Here is an 18,029-nt window from a genome sequence, read left to right as displayed (position 1 = left end):
ACAACAGTTCTTATGGTAATGGTGAAAGGTGAAAATGTTTGTTAATTCTAATGATTTTTTTCATTTAAATTATGTTTTTATAAAAATTTTTATCTTTATATTTATCTTTATATTTATTCCTACACTTGTTTTTAGAGATTAGTGTCCTTTACAAAATTCAAAAGTTTTTCAATTTCATTGTAATTGTTGGAAAGTACAATATCCAAGTGCTCTACATGTCTGTGTCTCTTCCTTTCCCTCGGAATATCCAAAACAATTCATTAAAATGTGTTCCACCGTTGTATCACATCCACAAAATGGGAAGATTAACGGTGATTCCTTTTTAAGTTTGTACGTGTGCGTAAGTCGGGTTTGAATTCTCAACCTTGTTAACACTCTTTGATCGCTGTGATCTAGTGGATCGTTCCAAGGTGCCGTAGTTTGTTTAATTTTTTTAGGTTGGTAAAGGGTGATTTGTTCCAAATGTTTTGCCAGCTTTGTTTATAAAATAATGTGTATAATGTGTCACTTCTAACACCCTAAGAATTCAGAATCTAAAATATTATTGAAATATCGGGCACTAACAGTAGCACCAGCGTACAGAACAACAGTTTAAAACTTCCATTCAGACAATTACTCCGCGGAAAGTCCGCATACAATTTCAGTCATGCCATTTTATCCACCATGTCAAAAATCAAATGTTTTTTTCTTTGTAATCCCATAAAATCTTTCATATATTCCTGAACGATATCAAATCAATGCCTCCTGTTTTGTTGATTTAAGTTGTCCAAGTCGTGGCAAAATTTTGTAATTCGTGAAGTTCCTCACCAGCATCGAGCGAGTAATAGCATACAGGGTTTTATAGCCAATTTTATATTGTTAACTAGTTATCGGTTTTCGTCAAGTGTGACTTGGCGTCTTAAACCCTCAATTGGACGCAGTAAACTCTATTCTGATGTTGTAAAGTATGAAACTGTCGTTGTCAAATTTGAATCCGGCGTACTCAGTATTTTCTAGGGTTTTATTGTTTTGGAACCTTAAAGCTGCCAAGGAATGGTTAGGCCAAGGATATAAATAACTGTATTTAATTAAAATAACATAGTTTTCGTTCTCAGTTCGCAAAAAAGAGAGCGTATCTAACGGTTACGACGAACGGCCGGTTCTTAGCTAATAAACACGTACACACGTTCGCTTAACAGTGTCTTACCGTCTGTTTACGTGGTGCAGTCCTCTTCTATAGTGCAGCGTTGATATGCGTATTCATTGGCATATAACTTCTCCGTCGCTAAGATTCGAGACGTCCTCGTCTGACGGGAGTAGCTAGAACTGAAGCTCATCTTTACACTTTGTTTCATAAACGTTATAATAGTTGTTCTTAATACTAATCCTAACTATTCCCTAACCATTCCTAACCAATCATTACTACTTCACCAAGAGAAGAAGAAGGATACCTTTGTCAGATGATTTTCAAGATTATAATAATCTAAAATCGGAAAATATTATTAATTCTTGGTCTTTTAGGGGCTATGTAGTTCGAATCTAACTTTTTCTCTAATTTTATGTCGCGAAAGCGGTTAGTTTTGTGAGTACTAGTGTTGGGTAAAATAGCACAATTGAGTGTGCTGTGCGTACACGCACGCAAATCTCAGTGTGCGGTGCACATTTCGCACTGTGCGCGCTCTCCGCACTGTGCGCGCACTCCGCACTGTGCGCGCACTTCGCACAGTGCGCGCACTTCGCACTTTTCGCACAGTGCGAGCACACTCCGCACGGTGCGCGTACTTTTCGCACAGTGCGTGCGCACTCCGCACTTTACGCACACTTCGCACAGTGCGGGCACTTTTCGCACACTCCGCACAGTGCGCGCACTTTTCGCACAGTGCGAGCAAACTTCATACTGTGCGAGCACACTCCGCATAGTGCGCGCACTTTACGCACAGTGCAAGCACAGTCCGGACGTTTCGCACACTTCGCACAGTGCAAACATATTTTGCAAATTTCGTGCAGTGCTTCACTTTGTACTGTGCGAGAACACTTCGTACCATGTTATAGGAAGTCAGGTGGTGTAGTACTGAGCATATTTTGACAAACCGCTTTTTAGCATTATCAGTTATCATTATCAGTTAGCATTAGCGACTCCGATGCGTTGGTGCAACAAATTCAAGTCGGGGCGAATCAAAGGTCCATAAATCGCTTGCACACATTCATACCTCACACATGCCCATCACTCTTCCCTCCCCCCATCCCTCTCGCCCTGTCATATGTCACCTTCTCTTTAGTTGATTACAAAATTTGACTAGGGGTCCGAGTAAAAATTGTAATTTTTGCATTAAAACATGCCACACTGGCAATGAATTATGTTTCTCGCACTACGCAATGGCTTGGGCCAACAATGATTAAATTGTATTGCTGCGCTGAACGCTGAAACACACGCGCACAGCTGAAATCAATAGAATTTAATCTTCGTTGGCCCAAGGCATTAGGTAGAGCGAGAAACATAATTCATTGCCAGTGTGGCATATTTTAATGCAAAATTATAATTTTCACTCAGAGCCCTAGTCAAATTTTGTAATTAACTAAAGAGAAGGGGACATGGGACAGGGCGAGAGGGGGGGGGGAAGTGTGATGGGCATGTGTGTGGTACAGTATCGGACAGAAAGATAGAACCCTGGTGTTTTCAACACACCATGCACCCGTCGGGCCAGGTTTATGTGTGATTTGTATGTGTTTGTGTGTGTGTGTGTGTGTGTGTGTGTGTGTGTGTGTGTGTGTGTGTGTGTGTGTGTGTGTGTGTGTGTGTGTGTGTGTGTGTGTGTGTGTGTGTGTGTGTGTGTGTGTGTGTGTGTGTGTGTGTGTGTGTGTGTGTGTGTGTGTGTGTGTGTGTGTGTGTGTGTGTGTGTGTGTGTGTGTGTGTGTGTGTGTGTGTGTGTGTGTGTGTGTGTGTGTGTTTCACAAGTAGGTCGTTTCGGATAGTTTTGTTAGTAGTTTTTTGTGTTTTGGGTTAGGTTTTTGATGTAATAAGCAGGACCACTGCCCTCGCGATCAGTGTTTTTTTCGATATAATAACAATTTTACGGTTTTCTTTCACTGTGGTCTTCTGAAGACGTCCGGTTGACTTACGCGTTTCGATTTTCCAAGCGCGTTTCGGTTGTCTAAGCACGTTTCGGTTGTCCGAAGCGCGTTTGCCACAAAAGTGCGCGATCGTTCCATTACGAACTCGATCGTATTGCGCTTAATGTCAGCAGCCGCCTTTCGCTTTATCATATGGCGCTGATAATCGGTACAATGTTTACCTCGACCCATTGTTACTAACATTGCTTGCTTGGACCGTCAAGAACGGGCTGGTTAAAAACTTGGACACGGCTGATCCCGTGCTCTGCTTGCGTTCTACTTCTATACGCGATGAATTACATCGTTGTCGAGCAGCGAAAACATCGCATGGATAAAAACTATCAACGAGTACGCGAGTAAGCGTCTTCCCTTCAAAATCGAGAACAGAATACTGCCGCGCTCATGAAACAAAACGCCCATTGAAGAGAACAACTGCGCACCAGCTCAATGCACGCACAAAGTTTTCCATGCGCACACAAGGTTCAACGCAGAGATGCACGAAGGCCTTTCAATGGCGTGCACTGAAGAAACACCTGTGAGGGAATGCCGAGTTCATTGCTATTGAGCGCGTGTCCATTTCGCACCGGTGTCGCATTCACATTCATGAAACAGCACACCTGCGTGGTCGTCCGATGAACAAGCGCTGCTGTCGATGCAAACTTTAGTTTTTATCCAAGTGTAAACGCACGATGTTTCACATGATAACAAACATCATCAGAATACTTTCAACGCAATATGACATCATGGCAAGCTACGTTTTTCAGACACATACCCGCGCACTTGCAAATACACATTAAAAAGCACACTCTCTTTCTAATACTACTACTACTACACACACACACACACACACACACACACACACTTACACACACACACACACTTACACAAACACACACACACACACACACACACACACACACACACACACACACACACACACACACACACACACACACACACACACACACACACACACAAACAAACACAAGTAACGTGGCAAAACAAGTGCACGGTGCGTTGAAAACACCAGGGTTCTATCTTTCTGTCCGATACTGTATGAATTTGTGCAAGCGATTTATGGACCTTTGATTCGCCCCGACTTTAACTCGTTGCACCAACGCCCAAGGACGCAAAAACCGACGGCGGCCTGTGTAATCTGAGCTCCCCAAGTAGCAGAGCCGAAGTTGTTGAGAGATTTTGCTGTGTGCCAAATCGAGAGGCCCTATCTTCTCTCTCTAGATTTTGGACGGCAAACCGCCGCCCATGTAGAGGTGTGTGCGTGTGACGAAAAATTATGGATGAAATACGGGGGAAGCGGGGTTGGAAGTCTTTCGTTCGTCACACACACATGCATTTACCAGCGGATATCGCTGGACCGAGTCTACCCATCTCTCTCGATCTACCATGATTTTTTCTGCTATCGCGCTCATCCGGGTGTTAGGAATCCGCAGTCTGTCCAGAACTTTCCCTGTGGAAGGATGTACTTAAGTGAGGTGCGATTTCTTGTGCGACGTACTTTGCTCATTTACGTTTTGTGCCGTGTTCCTTCTTCCTCAGTTATGGAATGATTTATCCTAGCAAATTGTTGAGGTAAGTTTCTTGCTGTGTGCTTGTGCAGGTACATTCAACTAACCCTTGGTGTCTAAAAAGTCACAGGTGTGTGCGCTATTTATCAACGACTACCTGCTAGCCTCGTCAACAATCTTCGAAGTGAGCGACGGAAAGAAAACGTTTTCCAGTTTTAAAATATTAAGGTAAGTTTTGATCTAATCCTATGCGCTAAACTCTCCATAGTAATACATACTACATACATTCGTTATTGCTTCATTCAGCCCCCGGTGAGGACGTCATTACTTAACAGAAGCCGGTTCAACACGCGCAGCATGGATGGTACCACGAGCGCAGTAGGAGGAAGGAAGAACGAGAGGAGGAAGAACGGTAAATTTGGAAGGGGGTAAGCGTTCTGCCGTCTACACAGCGGGAGTATCCCAAAACACATGTGGGAAGGGAGAGGGATATTATTCAATAAACAGCATGCGAATGTGTGCATAAAGCAAATGTGAACAGCCTCATCATTTCTATAAGCAATCCGAAAAAGGGGGTGGAGCAAACACATTGGTATGCGTGAGCGGCTGAAGAAACCAGAACGTTTAGATGTGTGAGTGACGGATGGTTCGGGCGCCTGTGGCGAAGCTCTCGACAAGCCTGCAAACGAGAGCTTTGTGGAGAGCTTTTTAGGGAGTTCAGATTACATAGGCCGCCGTCGGTTTTTGCGTCCTTGGGATAAAGCGTTCTGCCGTCTACACAGCGGGAGTATGCCAAAACACTTGTGGGCTCTCTCGACAAGACTGTAGACGAGAGCTTCGTGGAGAGCTTTGTAGAGAGCTCAGATTACACAGCCCGCCGTCGGTTTTTGCGTCCTTCCCAAGGACCCAAAAACCGACAGCGGCCTGTGTAATCTGAGCTCAACTCTCTTGTCGAGAGCTTCGCCACAGGCGCCCGAACCATTCGTCACGCACACATCTAAACGTTCTGGTTTCTTCAGCCGCTCACGCATTCCAATGTGTTTGCTCCACCCCCTTTTTCGGATTGCTTATAGAAATGATGAGGCTGCCCTCCCGACAATGGCACTCAAATTCTTTCATTTTCTCATGCCCTCTCTGTCACATTCGTAGCTCGATCTCCCTCTTCTGGGACTTAGCGTTCTGAGCATGCGGTTTTTGCAACGGTCATTTCGTGCTGCTTCGATCTCATCACCTTCTTTCCCCTCCCACCCCTCTTTTTGATCATCGCTTTGGGGCTTGCAAATTTTTGACATGTCAAATGAGAGTGAAGCTAAAATGTAAACAACAAGTGTTCGCGTGTGCGGTGATTTTGTAAGTATTTTATGCAAATTATATGATATTTATCATTAAAAACGTTTTGTTTTGTAGAATAAACATAAAATCAACCACGGAAGTATGATTTAGTTGTGGTGGAAGCGACAAAAATGCTTGGAGCATGGAATAAAACCGGATGAAATTTCTAGCCTTCACGCACGATGCCGACGCTGAGGTAAGGTGTGCTTGTGTTTAATTTCGATGATTGTTTCATTTTAGGGTGTGATTTTTTGGATATAACTGTTCCTGGCGGGGATAGTCAATAGTCGATACCCTCTGCAGCTGTGAAGGGGTGCAGAAAAGGGGCTCGCTACCACCCTTCCCACACTCGGACGCATTTTCCGTGGATGTAAGATTTGTTCCTGTTTTTTAATTGAATGGCTTGTAATGTATGTGACCTTCCTCCCAGTAGGCTATGTGCGCCAAATCTAACGGTGATCCGTATTGTGAAGGAATTGGCATAGGCGGTGCCGGGGACTTGGTGAAAATGGTACACAACGGCATCGAGTACGGTGATATTCAACTGATCTGCGCAGCGCGTCACCTGATGCTGGCGCTGGGCATGGCACGGAAGGAAATGGCACAGGAATTCGACGTGTGGAACAAGGGCGTATTGGATTCGTTCCTGATCGAGATCCCGCACGATTTTCTGAACGGCGACGTTGAGGGATAGATGCTTGAGCTCATTCGTGACTTGGCCACAAGGATACGGGCAAATTGTCGGCGGTTGCCGCCCTGCGCCATGCCGTTCCGGTGATGCTAATTGATGGAGCGGTCTTTTCCCGCTGCGTATCTGCTCTGAAAGATGAGCATGCTCAGGGCAGCAATCAACCGGCCGGGCCCAGCACGAAAGGTATCGTGTGCGCAGGGCTTCATGTTGCAGCGCGAAGCGGAGATGGATCCCAAACAAATGGACCCCAAACTACGATTGTATTGAATTGATGTGGCGCTGCGGTTGAATCATGTTCATCAGCAAGATTCGGAACACTTTTGTGCGCAATCCACATATTACCACGCGTACTCCATTCTATTGCTCTGCAGCTGCTTTAAGACTGCCAGTGACTTGCTAAGCTCGTTAGGCTAGCTGAACGAAAATAGATAGTGCACAAATATTTGGCTGAAAACATGATAGTTCATAGTACTATAGGAACACGCCATCACGCAACTACCACGAAAACAAGCACTAAAATAACCGAATTGTTGGGCCTAAAGAACATGATCGTTCAGTGCACCACAATGGGAGGGTTGTTTTTTTGCTAGTGCTTTCTATTTCATGATGTTCTCGAACGTATACCACATAAACAATTACATCGTCAGGCAAGTACACTTTGAAGACTACGATTCGATACACGCTCTAATGCTAATATGTTTTTTGTATTTTCAGGTTGTAGTATAAGTCATGTATGGATGGATTCCTGAAGAAGTAAGTGGTCTAGCCTTTAGTGGTAACACGTCTTCGCTAAATCAACTCAATAGACTGGACAATAACGGTGTCAGATTTTGAGAAAAGTAGCAATTAATTATATATTAAGTAATGGTAGTAAAAAACTTATAAAACTGATTAAGGTAGTAAGCATAAACTTTATTAAGTTCCACTTCTGGAAATAATTTTAAACTAAATTGAAGCGTGATGCATCGCATCGTGCTAATTAATTATCCTAACATACTTAACAAATCAGCATTTTTCAGTCAGTCACAATCGACGCTTGTTACAACCTTTTCTGCATTTTTGGATTAACTGTCGCATAGTTCTTTAGTAAATTTTACTTTTATTTGCGACACTGACAGTTTGTTAACAGTTTCGTGTTTTCGGAAGCGGAAATATGACTTTTAATGTTAAGCTCTTATTACGTTTCAGCATTCTTCAATCCATTAAAGTCACAAAAAGAGCATGTAAGACTTTCTTTTATAAAACTAGTGATTTTCCAATTTATTCAACTTCCACAGTAATTAAAACATTAGCAACTTAATTATACTATTTCATAAAATTATTTAATTCACAAAATATGTCTTCTTTGAAAACAAATCACTAAAATTTATATTAAAACTACTAAATCTATAATTCATATTATTTACAATATTTACAAATATTCTGATTTTATTCCTCTTTCTTCTTTTTCGTGAGCTTTCCTCGACTGACGTTTTTAATGACCACGGTTCATTGGGCAGCAGAACCAGCGTTACGGAGCTTCTTGCTAAAATTTTTTTCTAATTCTGCTATGTCCTGTATACTTCCAATTTCCTTAAATAATCGTAATATATTTACATTTGTCCTAAATTCTACTTTTGTTTTTTTACGTCCTATTCCTAGTCCACTCCACGAGCACTCCATTAAAAAAACTCTATTAAAAATTATGTACAGGGCTTCATGCATCCTTGGTATGCTTCCTACGGACTTAAGTTGTTTAAAAAGCCACGTTTTTATAAAAGAAAAACGCTCCGTCAACATCAAATCCGCCTCAAATTTGGCTAGCTCGTTTTTGTCACTAATTTTGGCAAAGACAAACCCATCTGCTTCATCTTCTTGCACTATAACTGCAACAGTATCCAAAGGCTGAATTGGATGTTGACGTTGCATTGCTAAAAGTTCATCTAATTTCATATGTAAATCTGTTGTTAGATTCGTCAATATATGTATTTTCCTGTTATTTTCAACAGCCAGGCTTCTGCAGTAACATTCCTGCTCACATCCACATCCGGCAGCTGCCACACTCGAAGCGTTCATCGTAACCTGCAATGATAATATAAGTATATTCCACATTTCGTTTAGATGAAAGTTATGGGGTTATTTATTGATATAAAATGTGTTTCAGTTGATCTTACAGGTTACAAAGGCGAAGAATTTACGACGAATCTCGAACAACCAGTACAGAACAACAGCTGACGTTCTTCAAATAAGTAATGCAGCTTCAAATACAGCTGAAAAATGAAGGTTTATTAGTTGTACACCGATCTAAATTTTACGCATTTTGATCCTTTATTTAAATACTTACAGGTTATCAGCAAACACAAACAGTTTCTTCGTAACAGTTCTGAATTTTATTTTAACATGCACAAAAGCGACGCGGCTATCTTTCAATAAAAAGTAAACAAAAGAGTTTCGTTTTAATTTAATTTTGACAGCGGGTGTGGTGATGACTCGAGCAGGTTGGAACATAAAATTCTTTGGATGGGATTCAGTGCGATCCGTGACGTCACTGAGCGCCGGTTCATTTAAAGCTTCTTCTCTGAGTTCTGCTTATACCAACAAGCAGAGTTTAAGCAGAGAAGAAGCTGTGGCGGTTTCCATACAAACTCTCTCTGAGATTGTTGAAAGGGTGTTCACATTTGCTTTATGCACACATTCGCATGCTGTTTATTGAATAATATCCCTCTCCCTTCCCACAAGTGTTTTGGCATACTCCCGCTGTGTAGACCGCAGAACGCTTTCCCCCTTCCAAATTTACCGTTCTTCCTCCTCTCGTTCTTCCTTCCTCCTACCGCGATCGGGGTACCATCCGTGCTGCGCGTGTTCAGCTGGCTTCAGTTTAGTGATGACGTCCTCACCGGGGGCTGAATGAAGCAATAATGAATGTAAGTAGTATGTATTACTATGGAGAGTTTAGCGCATAGGATTAGATCAAAACTTACCTTAATATTTTAAAACTGGAAAACGTTTTCTTTCCGTCGCTCACTTCGAAGATTGTTGACGAGGCTAGCAGGTAGTCGTTGATAAATAGCGCACACACCTGTAACTTTTTAGACGCCAAGGGTTAGTTGAATGTACCTGCACAAGCACACAGCCAGAAACTTACCTCAACAATTTGCTAGGATAAATCATTCCATTACTGAGCAAGAAGGAACCCGGCACAAAACGTAAATGAACAAAGAACGTCGCACAAGAAACCACACCTTACTTCAGTACATCCTTCCATAGGGACAGTTCTGGACAGACTGAGGATGTCTAACACCCGGATGAGCGCGATAGCAGAAAAATCATGGTGGATCGAGAGAGATGTGTAGATTCGGTTCAACGCAATCCAACGGTAGATGCATGTGTGTGTGACCAACCAAAGACTTCAGACCCCGCTCCTCGCGTTTTTCATCCATAATTTTTCGTCACACGCACACACCTCTACACGGGCGGCGGTTTGCCGTCCAAAATCTAGAGAGAGAAGACAGGGCCTCTCGCTTTGGCACACAGAAAAACCTCTCAACAACTTCGGCTCTGCTACTTGGGTAGATGCAATGCTGGTGGTGTGTGTGACCAACGAAAGACTTCAGACCAGAGTTTTTCATCCATCATTTTTCGTCACACGCACACACCTCTACACGCGCGGCGGTTTGCTGTCCAAAATCTAGAGAGAGAAGACAGGGCATCTCGCTTTGGCACACAGAAAAATCTCTGAAAAACTTCGGCTCTACTACTTGGGTTGGGACCTGAATTCCTATAACATGGTACGAAGTGTGCTCGCACAGTACAAAGTGAAGCGTGCGCGCTGCGCGGAGTGTGCTCGCACAGCATGAAGTGTGCTCGTACTGTGCGAAAAGTGCGCGCACTGTGCGGAGTGTGCGTAAAGTGCGGAGTGCGCACGCACTGTGCGAAAAGTGCACGCACCGTGCGGAGTGTGCTCGTACAGTACAAAGTGTGCTGTGCAGTGCGCACAATGAGGTGTGCTGTGCGCACAGTGCGCACTCGCGCACAATGCTCAACACTAGTGAGTACGTAACGCTTACTTTATTTTACACTATGTTTCGGGAACGGTTGCTCACGTTCGTTCGAGGTCGATTTGTTCCGAGGATTTTTAAGATCGCGGAGCGAAGGAAGAGTTCCGTTCGCTATCGAGGTTAGCGTTGAAAAAGAAAGAATGTGCTCGCTGACAGCAAGAAGTGAAGTGACGGACATGCGGCGAACGTCACATTGACACGTTCGTGTGCCTGGTGAGTGCGATCCGCGGAGATCCGTGTCCTTGTCCTCTTACTGTCACGATCGCTCGATGATTGTAGCGCCAGATGGCGGTGTGGTCGCTACAGTCTTATTACAACTACACCGGAATTCAAATAAATTGATTGCAATCGAAATTCCATAATTATTTTGAAAAAATAATAAGTAGTTTCATCTTTTTTTTTTAAGTTTCTTAATCGTTTGATCTTTCCTTTATGTCTTTTTACTCCTATACTGTTTTCAAAAGTAATTTCTTTAACGTTGTTGGCTGTAGTTTTGTTTGCTCGCAGTTGGGTTTTTGTTCTTATGTTGGGAGCTACAAATACGTCTTTTGATTCATATATGAGTGGTAGAAATGTTTTTTTGTTGTTTTGGTTGAATAGTCGGTTAACTGCATTTTCTAAGTTCTGTTTGGCTTCCGTAAAAAGGTTGGTTAGTGTTGGGTTTGCTCTGTAATGGGATGGGATCCGAAGCCCTCCGAGGGATAACATAGGCTCTCCCATCCAACTCCTATTCCGACACGTCCTCGTCGTGCAGAGTGGTAACATGTGCCTCCATATATCCTAGCTTGGGTACACGGGCTAGATCCAACCCCTTGGGCGGATGGTGGCATATGGCGAACCAGGAGGGGGGTGGGTATCCCGGGAAACTGGGTGCCTCACGTAACAACTGACTACAGAAAGCATCAGAAGGATACGAAACGGACTTAACGATACCGACCCAACGCAATGCCCCCGGACAACGATAAAAATGGGCTCATGGAACGTACGCACTCTTAGCAAAGCCGGAGCCTTGAAACAACTTGATGACGCCCTAGCCACACTGAGCATGGACCTCGTAGCTCTACAAGAGATTCGGTGGCTAGGGAACGGTGTGCACAACAGGCGTGGTAAGCAATGCTACGACATTTACAGGGTTTTCCATTCCAATTAACAACTGTCCACAGTCTACTAGCAATCCTCGATTTGAAAAACACAATTGTCTACCACTTACAAACAAGTCAAGCCGTTTTTGGTACACTGTCCATTTCAATTTCACAATTGTCGTCTTCGAAAACACACGTCAGATGCGGCACGGTTTGTTTTGGTTTTGGCTGGAACGTGTATCACTTGTAGTTGGGCTGCTGGGCAACATGGACATGTTAGGCATTTTATGTATACTTTAATCTTTCAATACAATGCAGGAATTTTGACATTTATCGGTGCTTTTACTGGTAACCAATGAAAAAAAAATTACAACGTCCCAAAATAACCTAAAAACTGTAACGATCCAAGAATAACTAAAACCAAATGATAAAACTGCTTAACATGTCCAAATTGCCCAGCTTTCCTATTTTCTGATATTCAATCAAGACCTGTTTACAACATGGTTCAATTCTTACAGACAAGTGATACACGTTCCAGCTAAAACCGTGCCGCATCTGACGTGTGTTTTCGAAGACGACAATTGTGTAATTGAAATGGACAGTGTACCAAAAACGGCTTGACTTGTGTGTAAGTGGTAGACAATTGTGTTTTTCAAATCGAGGATTGCTAGTAGACAGTGGACAATTGTTAATTGGAATGGAAAACCCTGTACTACAGCTGCCACGACCGCCACCACGTGCTCGGAACGGGTTTCGCCGTAGGTCCCCGGCTGAAATCCGTAATCATAGATTTCAAGGCTATAAACGATAGGCTATGCACCCTGCGCATGCGAGGCAAATTTTTTAATATAAGCCTCATAAACGTTCACGCCCCTACCGAAGATAAAGAGGAAGAGGAGAAGGACCTTTTTTTTACGGCCGCCTCGCTAGAACTATAGATGCGTGCCCCAGGCATGACCTCAAAATCACCTGGGGGACTTCAACGCAAAAGTCGGTAGGGAGCCAATGTACCGCCAATACACTGGCTGTCACAGTCTGCATTAGCACAGTAACGATAATGGTAGTAGATTGGTCCAGTTCGCCGCAGCGAACAATCTGGTTGTAGGAAGTACCAAATTTGCGCGGAGGGACATCCACAAAATGACGTGGGCGCACCCGGATGGCGAATCCTTCAACCAGATCGACCACGTGTTAATAAGCCGCCGACGACAGTCGAGCCTGCTAAACGTCAGAACATATCGAGGAGCCAATATCGATTCCGATCACTACTTGGTTGGCTTTGTGATACGTTATAGAATCGCCCGCCCCCGCGCCAATGGGGGCGGAGAAAACACGCAGCCTCGGCTCAACATGGACTCTCTAAGGGACATTACTGTCCAACAGGAATTCAAAGCCGCTTTAGACGAGTCTCTACTACCAGAAAACAGATATGAAACTACGAGCGAGAGGTGGAACGCTCTAAAAACAAAAATAATAAACTGTGCAAGAAATATACTCCCACCACGTCGTGGCAACACCAAATCTGGCTGGTTCGACGATGAATGCAGACTAGTGACCGAACGTAAGAATACTGCATACCGAGCAATGCAGCAACGGCATAGAACGCGGGCATGCGCAGAGGAATATTCACGGCTCAGACGCGAAGAGAAACGAGTTCACCGCTCCAAGAAGCATGCTTTGGAAGAGCAAAACATGCGGGAACTCGAGCAAACCAGAGAGGCGTACGGACCGACACGAAAGTTTTACCAAGCGATAGCAGGTCACCGAAACAACGTTGTACCTAAGGTAACCTGCTGTCGCAACAAGGATGGAGATCTGGTTAGTAACCAGCCAGAGGTCCTCTCGCGGTGGGCTCAGTACTTTGATGAATTACTCAACGACCAGTTAAACGAACAGCTAGAAGCGCCACTAGCAGATAGTGTCATGCTACTGCCACCTAGCATAGAAGAAACACGAAAGGCTATCCGTCGGCTGAAAAATAACAAGGCACCCGGAACCGACGGAATTGCAGCTGAACTGGTCAAGAATGGAGGTGCACGACTAGAAAACGAGATTCATCAAATTGTTACTGAGGTGTGGGATAGCGAATCGATGCCTTGTGATTGGAATCTCGGCATCATCTACCCCGTATACAAGAAGGGAGACAGGTTGGACTGCAACAACTACAGGTGTATTACGGTGTTGAATACTGCCTATAAAATATTCTCCCTGATCCTTCAGGATCGCCTTGTCCCGCACGTCGAAGAGATAGTAGGAAACTATCAAAGAGGATTCCGAAACGGAAAATCAACCACTGATCAGATCTTCACCATGCGGCAGATCTTGGAGAAGATGGCTGAATACAGAAACGACACATACCATCTCTTCATAGACTTCAAAGCCGCATACGATAGCATAGCCAGGGTAAAACTGTACGACGCTATGAGCTCATTTGGAATCCCGGCCAAACTGATAAGGCTAGTTAGAATGACTATGACCAACGTCACATGCCAGGTGAGGGTGGATGGAAAACTCTCAGGACCTTTTGCTACCACCAAGGGTCTGCGCCAGGGGGACGGGCTTGCCTGTCTCCTATTCAACTTGGCGCTAGAGAGGGCCATCCGCGACTCAAGGGTGGAGACTACGGGAACCATCTTCTATAAGTCAACCCAGATCCTGGCATACGCTGATGATATAGACATCATTGGTCTGCGGCTCTCCTATGTAGCAGAAGCCTACCAAGGGATTGAGCAGGCGGCAGAGAACCTCGGATTGCAGATAAACGAGGCAAAGACCAAACTGATGGTGGCAACATCAGCGGACCTACCAATAAATAATCCGAATCTACGTAGGCGTGATGTACAGATAGGTGAACGCACTTTTGAAGTCGTCCCAGAATTTACCTATCTTGGGTCAAAGGTCAGCAACGACAACAGTATGGAAGTTGAGTTGCGCGCAAGGATGCTGGCTGCCAACCGGTCATTCTACAGCCTGAAAAAGCAGTACACCTCAAAGAACCTGTCGCGACGGACGAAGCTGGGACTATATAGTACCTATATAGTACCAGTACTCACATACGCCTCTGAGACATGGACACTGTCCAAATCTGACGAAGCCCTCTTAGCCGCGTTCGAGAGGAAGATGCTCAGAAGGATACTTGGCCCCGTATGTGTGGAAGGACAATGGAGGAGCCGCTATAATGACGAGCTATACGAGATGTACGGCGACCTCACTGTCGTACAGCGTATTAAGCTCGCCAGGCTCCGGTGGGCTGGCCATGTTGTACGCATGGAAACGGACGACCCAGCCCGTAAAGTCTTTTTAGGCCGTCCACAAGGACAGAGGAGGCGTGGTATGCCCAAATTGAGGTGGCAAGATGGCGTGGAGGCGTCCGCCATTAAGGCCGGGATAACGGACTGGCAGACGAAGGCGCGAGACCGTGAGCGGTTTCGGACACTCCTGAGGCAGGCCAAGACCGCAAAGCGGTTGTAGCGCCGGATAAGTAAGTAAGTAAAGTGTTGGGTGTGGCAGGGCACTCACGCGCCCTCTCCGCGAGATGTTTTCTCTCGCCGGTTGATGGGCATGACCCAACGGTTAAAAGCCGAAGATTTTATATTGACCTTTCACTTTTTCTATCTGTCTCTCGCTCTAATTTGAGCGATTTTCCCCTGATGAGTGTCCCCGAGCCTCCTCGGGTGGTTGTTGTTGTTGAAAGTTGAAGCCGAAACCCCCTCATGCGCTGCCAAAATCAGCGAAGAACAAAATCGAGTGGCTCAAACGAAAAAACGAAAAAAAATGATGACCCATATGACAATGGGGATTTATTTCTAGGGCAAACGGGGTGTGAGGTAGAGAGAAACAGGTTGCGACGAGGGAGAAGCAGGATAATTTTGGAGAGAGAGAGAAATGGAACCAAGGGGAAACGTAGAGCCTCATATACGGAGAAAGAGAAATGTCAAAACAAACCGTTCGAAACACGTTCAAAACAAACGAGGACGCTTCGCGAGTTGGTGTTTGTGAAAATTATATTTTAAAGTGATTTAAAGTGTTTCAGAGAAGAAAATGGACCAAATAAAGCAGTTGAAGAAGAGTGGGCTGTTAAGGAAGCGAGCACTGGCAAGGATGGGTGAAATGAAGAAGAAATGGGTGGCTGAAAATCAACCCGGTCCGAGTACGAGTATGGAAGTGCAAGGTAAGCGATTTTCATCATCTTTTACGCTCGTTAAACTCGGTATCAAGTTTATATTTAATAGTTTTTTTTTTAAACCATATTTAGCTGTGTGTAGCTCTGAGTATACGAAGTGCGTATACTTTTTGTGCATTTTGATGCACGCTCTGGGCCGGTGACCGTGCAAGTTTTTGCAAAACATTTCTGACCGTTTTTAAGTTTTGCGTCAGACTGCAAACTCAAAAGTGTTTTGCTGAACGTACAAATCACAAATGCACTAATTTATGTACGCTTTTATGGACGTATTTAGTAATAAAGTCTTTTAGTTTTAGGTCCGGAAGCTGTGGTTGATGGCGTTGCTGAGGAGTGCCTGATGGATTTCCCGTTGTCGGAGGAGGAGGATATATTCATTTTATCCGATAATGAAGTTGAGGATGAAATAATCGAATACATCGAGAACGAGAGCGAAGAGGATGATAAAGATCATCTACTGAATGAGGAAAATAATAGTCCAGCTCAACATCCGATGGCCAAGCGGTTGAGAGTTTGGGCTTTATCTCATAAGATACCTCATTTAGTATTGAATGATCTTCTTCGCTTGGTTCGCGAATCAACGGACATTCCTCTTCCTCTCGATTCTAGAACGCTCCTTAAGACACCGGTTGCTGTGGACAAGGAAATATACGCGGTAGCTGGCGGTGAAATGTGGTATCATGGCATTGCGAAATGTATGCAAAGTTGTTTCCGGTAAGACAGATTGTGCTTAGCTTGATAACATGTACCATGTAAATAACTAATGTATAGGTAACATCTACTGTGTTTCATATTAGAAAGCTGACTCCTACGGTGAACGAAATATTAATAAACATATTCGTAGATGGGCTACCGTTATTTTGTTAGAGATTTGCAGTGCCGTAGGAAAATTAGGAATAGGCAGAAGCACGTGTGGTTCGGTTGAAGTAATGATGAAGAAGGAAGTTTATTTGACACAAAATGGAGTTCATATAGCAGAGGTGTGTAGTTCGGACAAGGGTAATTCAGATTTTGAGGTGTGACAGCTAACTGTCCTGCGTTGCACACAGGGTGGTCCTGTGTCCAACACTCCTCCTTAACGTGGACACGTTTGCGTTCACTCAACGCCAATTGCCATCCGATGGCGCTCCAGCTTGCTTCGTCCGAGCGGCTTCGTCATCAGGTCAGCTTCCATGTTTCCGGTCGGCAGGTACCGCAATTTGAAGACGCCCCTTTCCCGCAGGTCCCTAGTGAAGGCATGTTTTGTGTCGATGTGTTTGGACCGGCTGTCGATTCGATCTGATTCGACCATCTTGATGCACGATTGGTTATCCTCCCACAAGACGGTTGGTTCGTGGTTTTCCTCACCGAGGTCGCCTAGCAGCTTTTTGATCCATAGCAGTTCCTGACAGCATACAGACAATGCCACGAATTCGGCTTCTGTGGAAGAAAGTGAAACGCACGTTTGCTTCCTGGTTCCCCAGCTTACCAACCCTCCACCGTACTTGATGAGAAATCCTGAGTTGGATTTTCTGTCTTGCTCGTTGCCAGCCCAATCGGCGTCGGCAAATCACTCTAGGTGTCCCTGTCCATTGCCCAAGTGAAAGCGCAGATTCTTTGTGCCCTTAAGGTAGCGTAGGACACGTTTTGCTTCAGACCAATCCCGATCAGTCGGGTTTGAAACTTTCCTGCACAATAGAGATGTGCTAATTCATATGTCAGGCCGAGTATTCACCGCTACATATAGCAAACTTCCAGCCAACGATGTGTACGAGGTATTGGTTTCCATAAGGTTCTCCTCCTTTTGCTTTATGTACCCGGGATCTATTGGTACCTTTGACGGTTTAGCGTTCTCGTGTCCGAAGCGATCAACAATCTTTTCGATGTAGCTTTTCTGATTTAGGGTATAAATGCCGTTTACCTTTTCTACATGTATCCCGTGGAATTGTCGTATGTCTCCTAGGTTCAAGACTTTGAACTCCTTTTGAAGCGTGGTGCAAATGCTGCGATACTCCTCGTCCGTGTCGCAAATTACTAACATGTCGTCGACATAGATAAGTATGAAGCATCGCTTGCCTGCGCTGTTGCGGGTGTACAGGCATGAATCTGCTT

At 44.5% G+C, this 18,029-nt stretch overlaps 1 protein-coding gene and 2 long non-coding RNA genes across 5 annotated transcripts; 2 read left to right on the top strand and 1 right to left on the bottom strand.

Moving 5' to 3' along the window:
• Positions 1-4,453: 4,453 nt before the first annotated feature.
• On the top strand, positions 4,454-5,148 carry LOC120897853. Of its 2 annotated transcripts, none has more exons than XR_005738584.1 (3): positions 4,454-4,680; positions 4,741-4,844; positions 4,923-5,148. It is a non-coding gene; the product is annotated as an uncharacterized LOC120897853 (long non-coding RNA). The 2 variants fall into 2 exon arrangements; XR_005738583.1 differs by having other exon boundaries at positions 4,460-4,680; positions 4,747-4,844.
• Positions 5,149-6,384: 1,236 nt separating this feature from the next.
• Positions 6,385-6,700, top strand: LOC120897851 (6-phosphogluconate dehydrogenase, decarboxylating-like). Its single transcript, XM_040302988.1, has one exon. It carries the CDS (start codon positions 6,385-6,387, stop codon positions 6,640-6,642), a length of 258 nt encoding a protein of 85 aa, XP_040158922.1. The 3' UTR covers positions 6,643-6,700.
• A 2,601-nt stretch (positions 6,701-9,301) lies between these two features.
• Positions 9,302-10,126, bottom strand: LOC120897857. 2 transcript variants are annotated; one of them, XR_005738589.1, is made up of 3 exons: positions 9,764-10,126; positions 9,600-9,703; positions 9,302-9,521 (listed from the first exon to the last, which is right to left on the bottom strand). It is a non-coding gene; the product is annotated as an uncharacterized LOC120897857 (long non-coding RNA). The 2 variants fall into 2 exon arrangements; XR_005738588.1 differs by having other exon boundaries at positions 9,600-9,697.
• Positions 10,127-18,029: the final 7,903 nt, after the last annotated feature.

The sequence above is a fragment of the Anopheles arabiensis genome, chromosome 2 (genome assembly GCF_016920715.1).
Source record: "Anopheles arabiensis isolate DONGOLA chromosome 2, AaraD3, whole genome shotgun sequence".
NCBI lineage: Eukaryota > Metazoa > Arthropoda > Insecta > Diptera > Culicidae > Anopheles > Anopheles arabiensis.
Note: the sequence above shows the minus strand (reverse complement) of the source record. Positions and strands in the feature narration are given on the sequence as shown.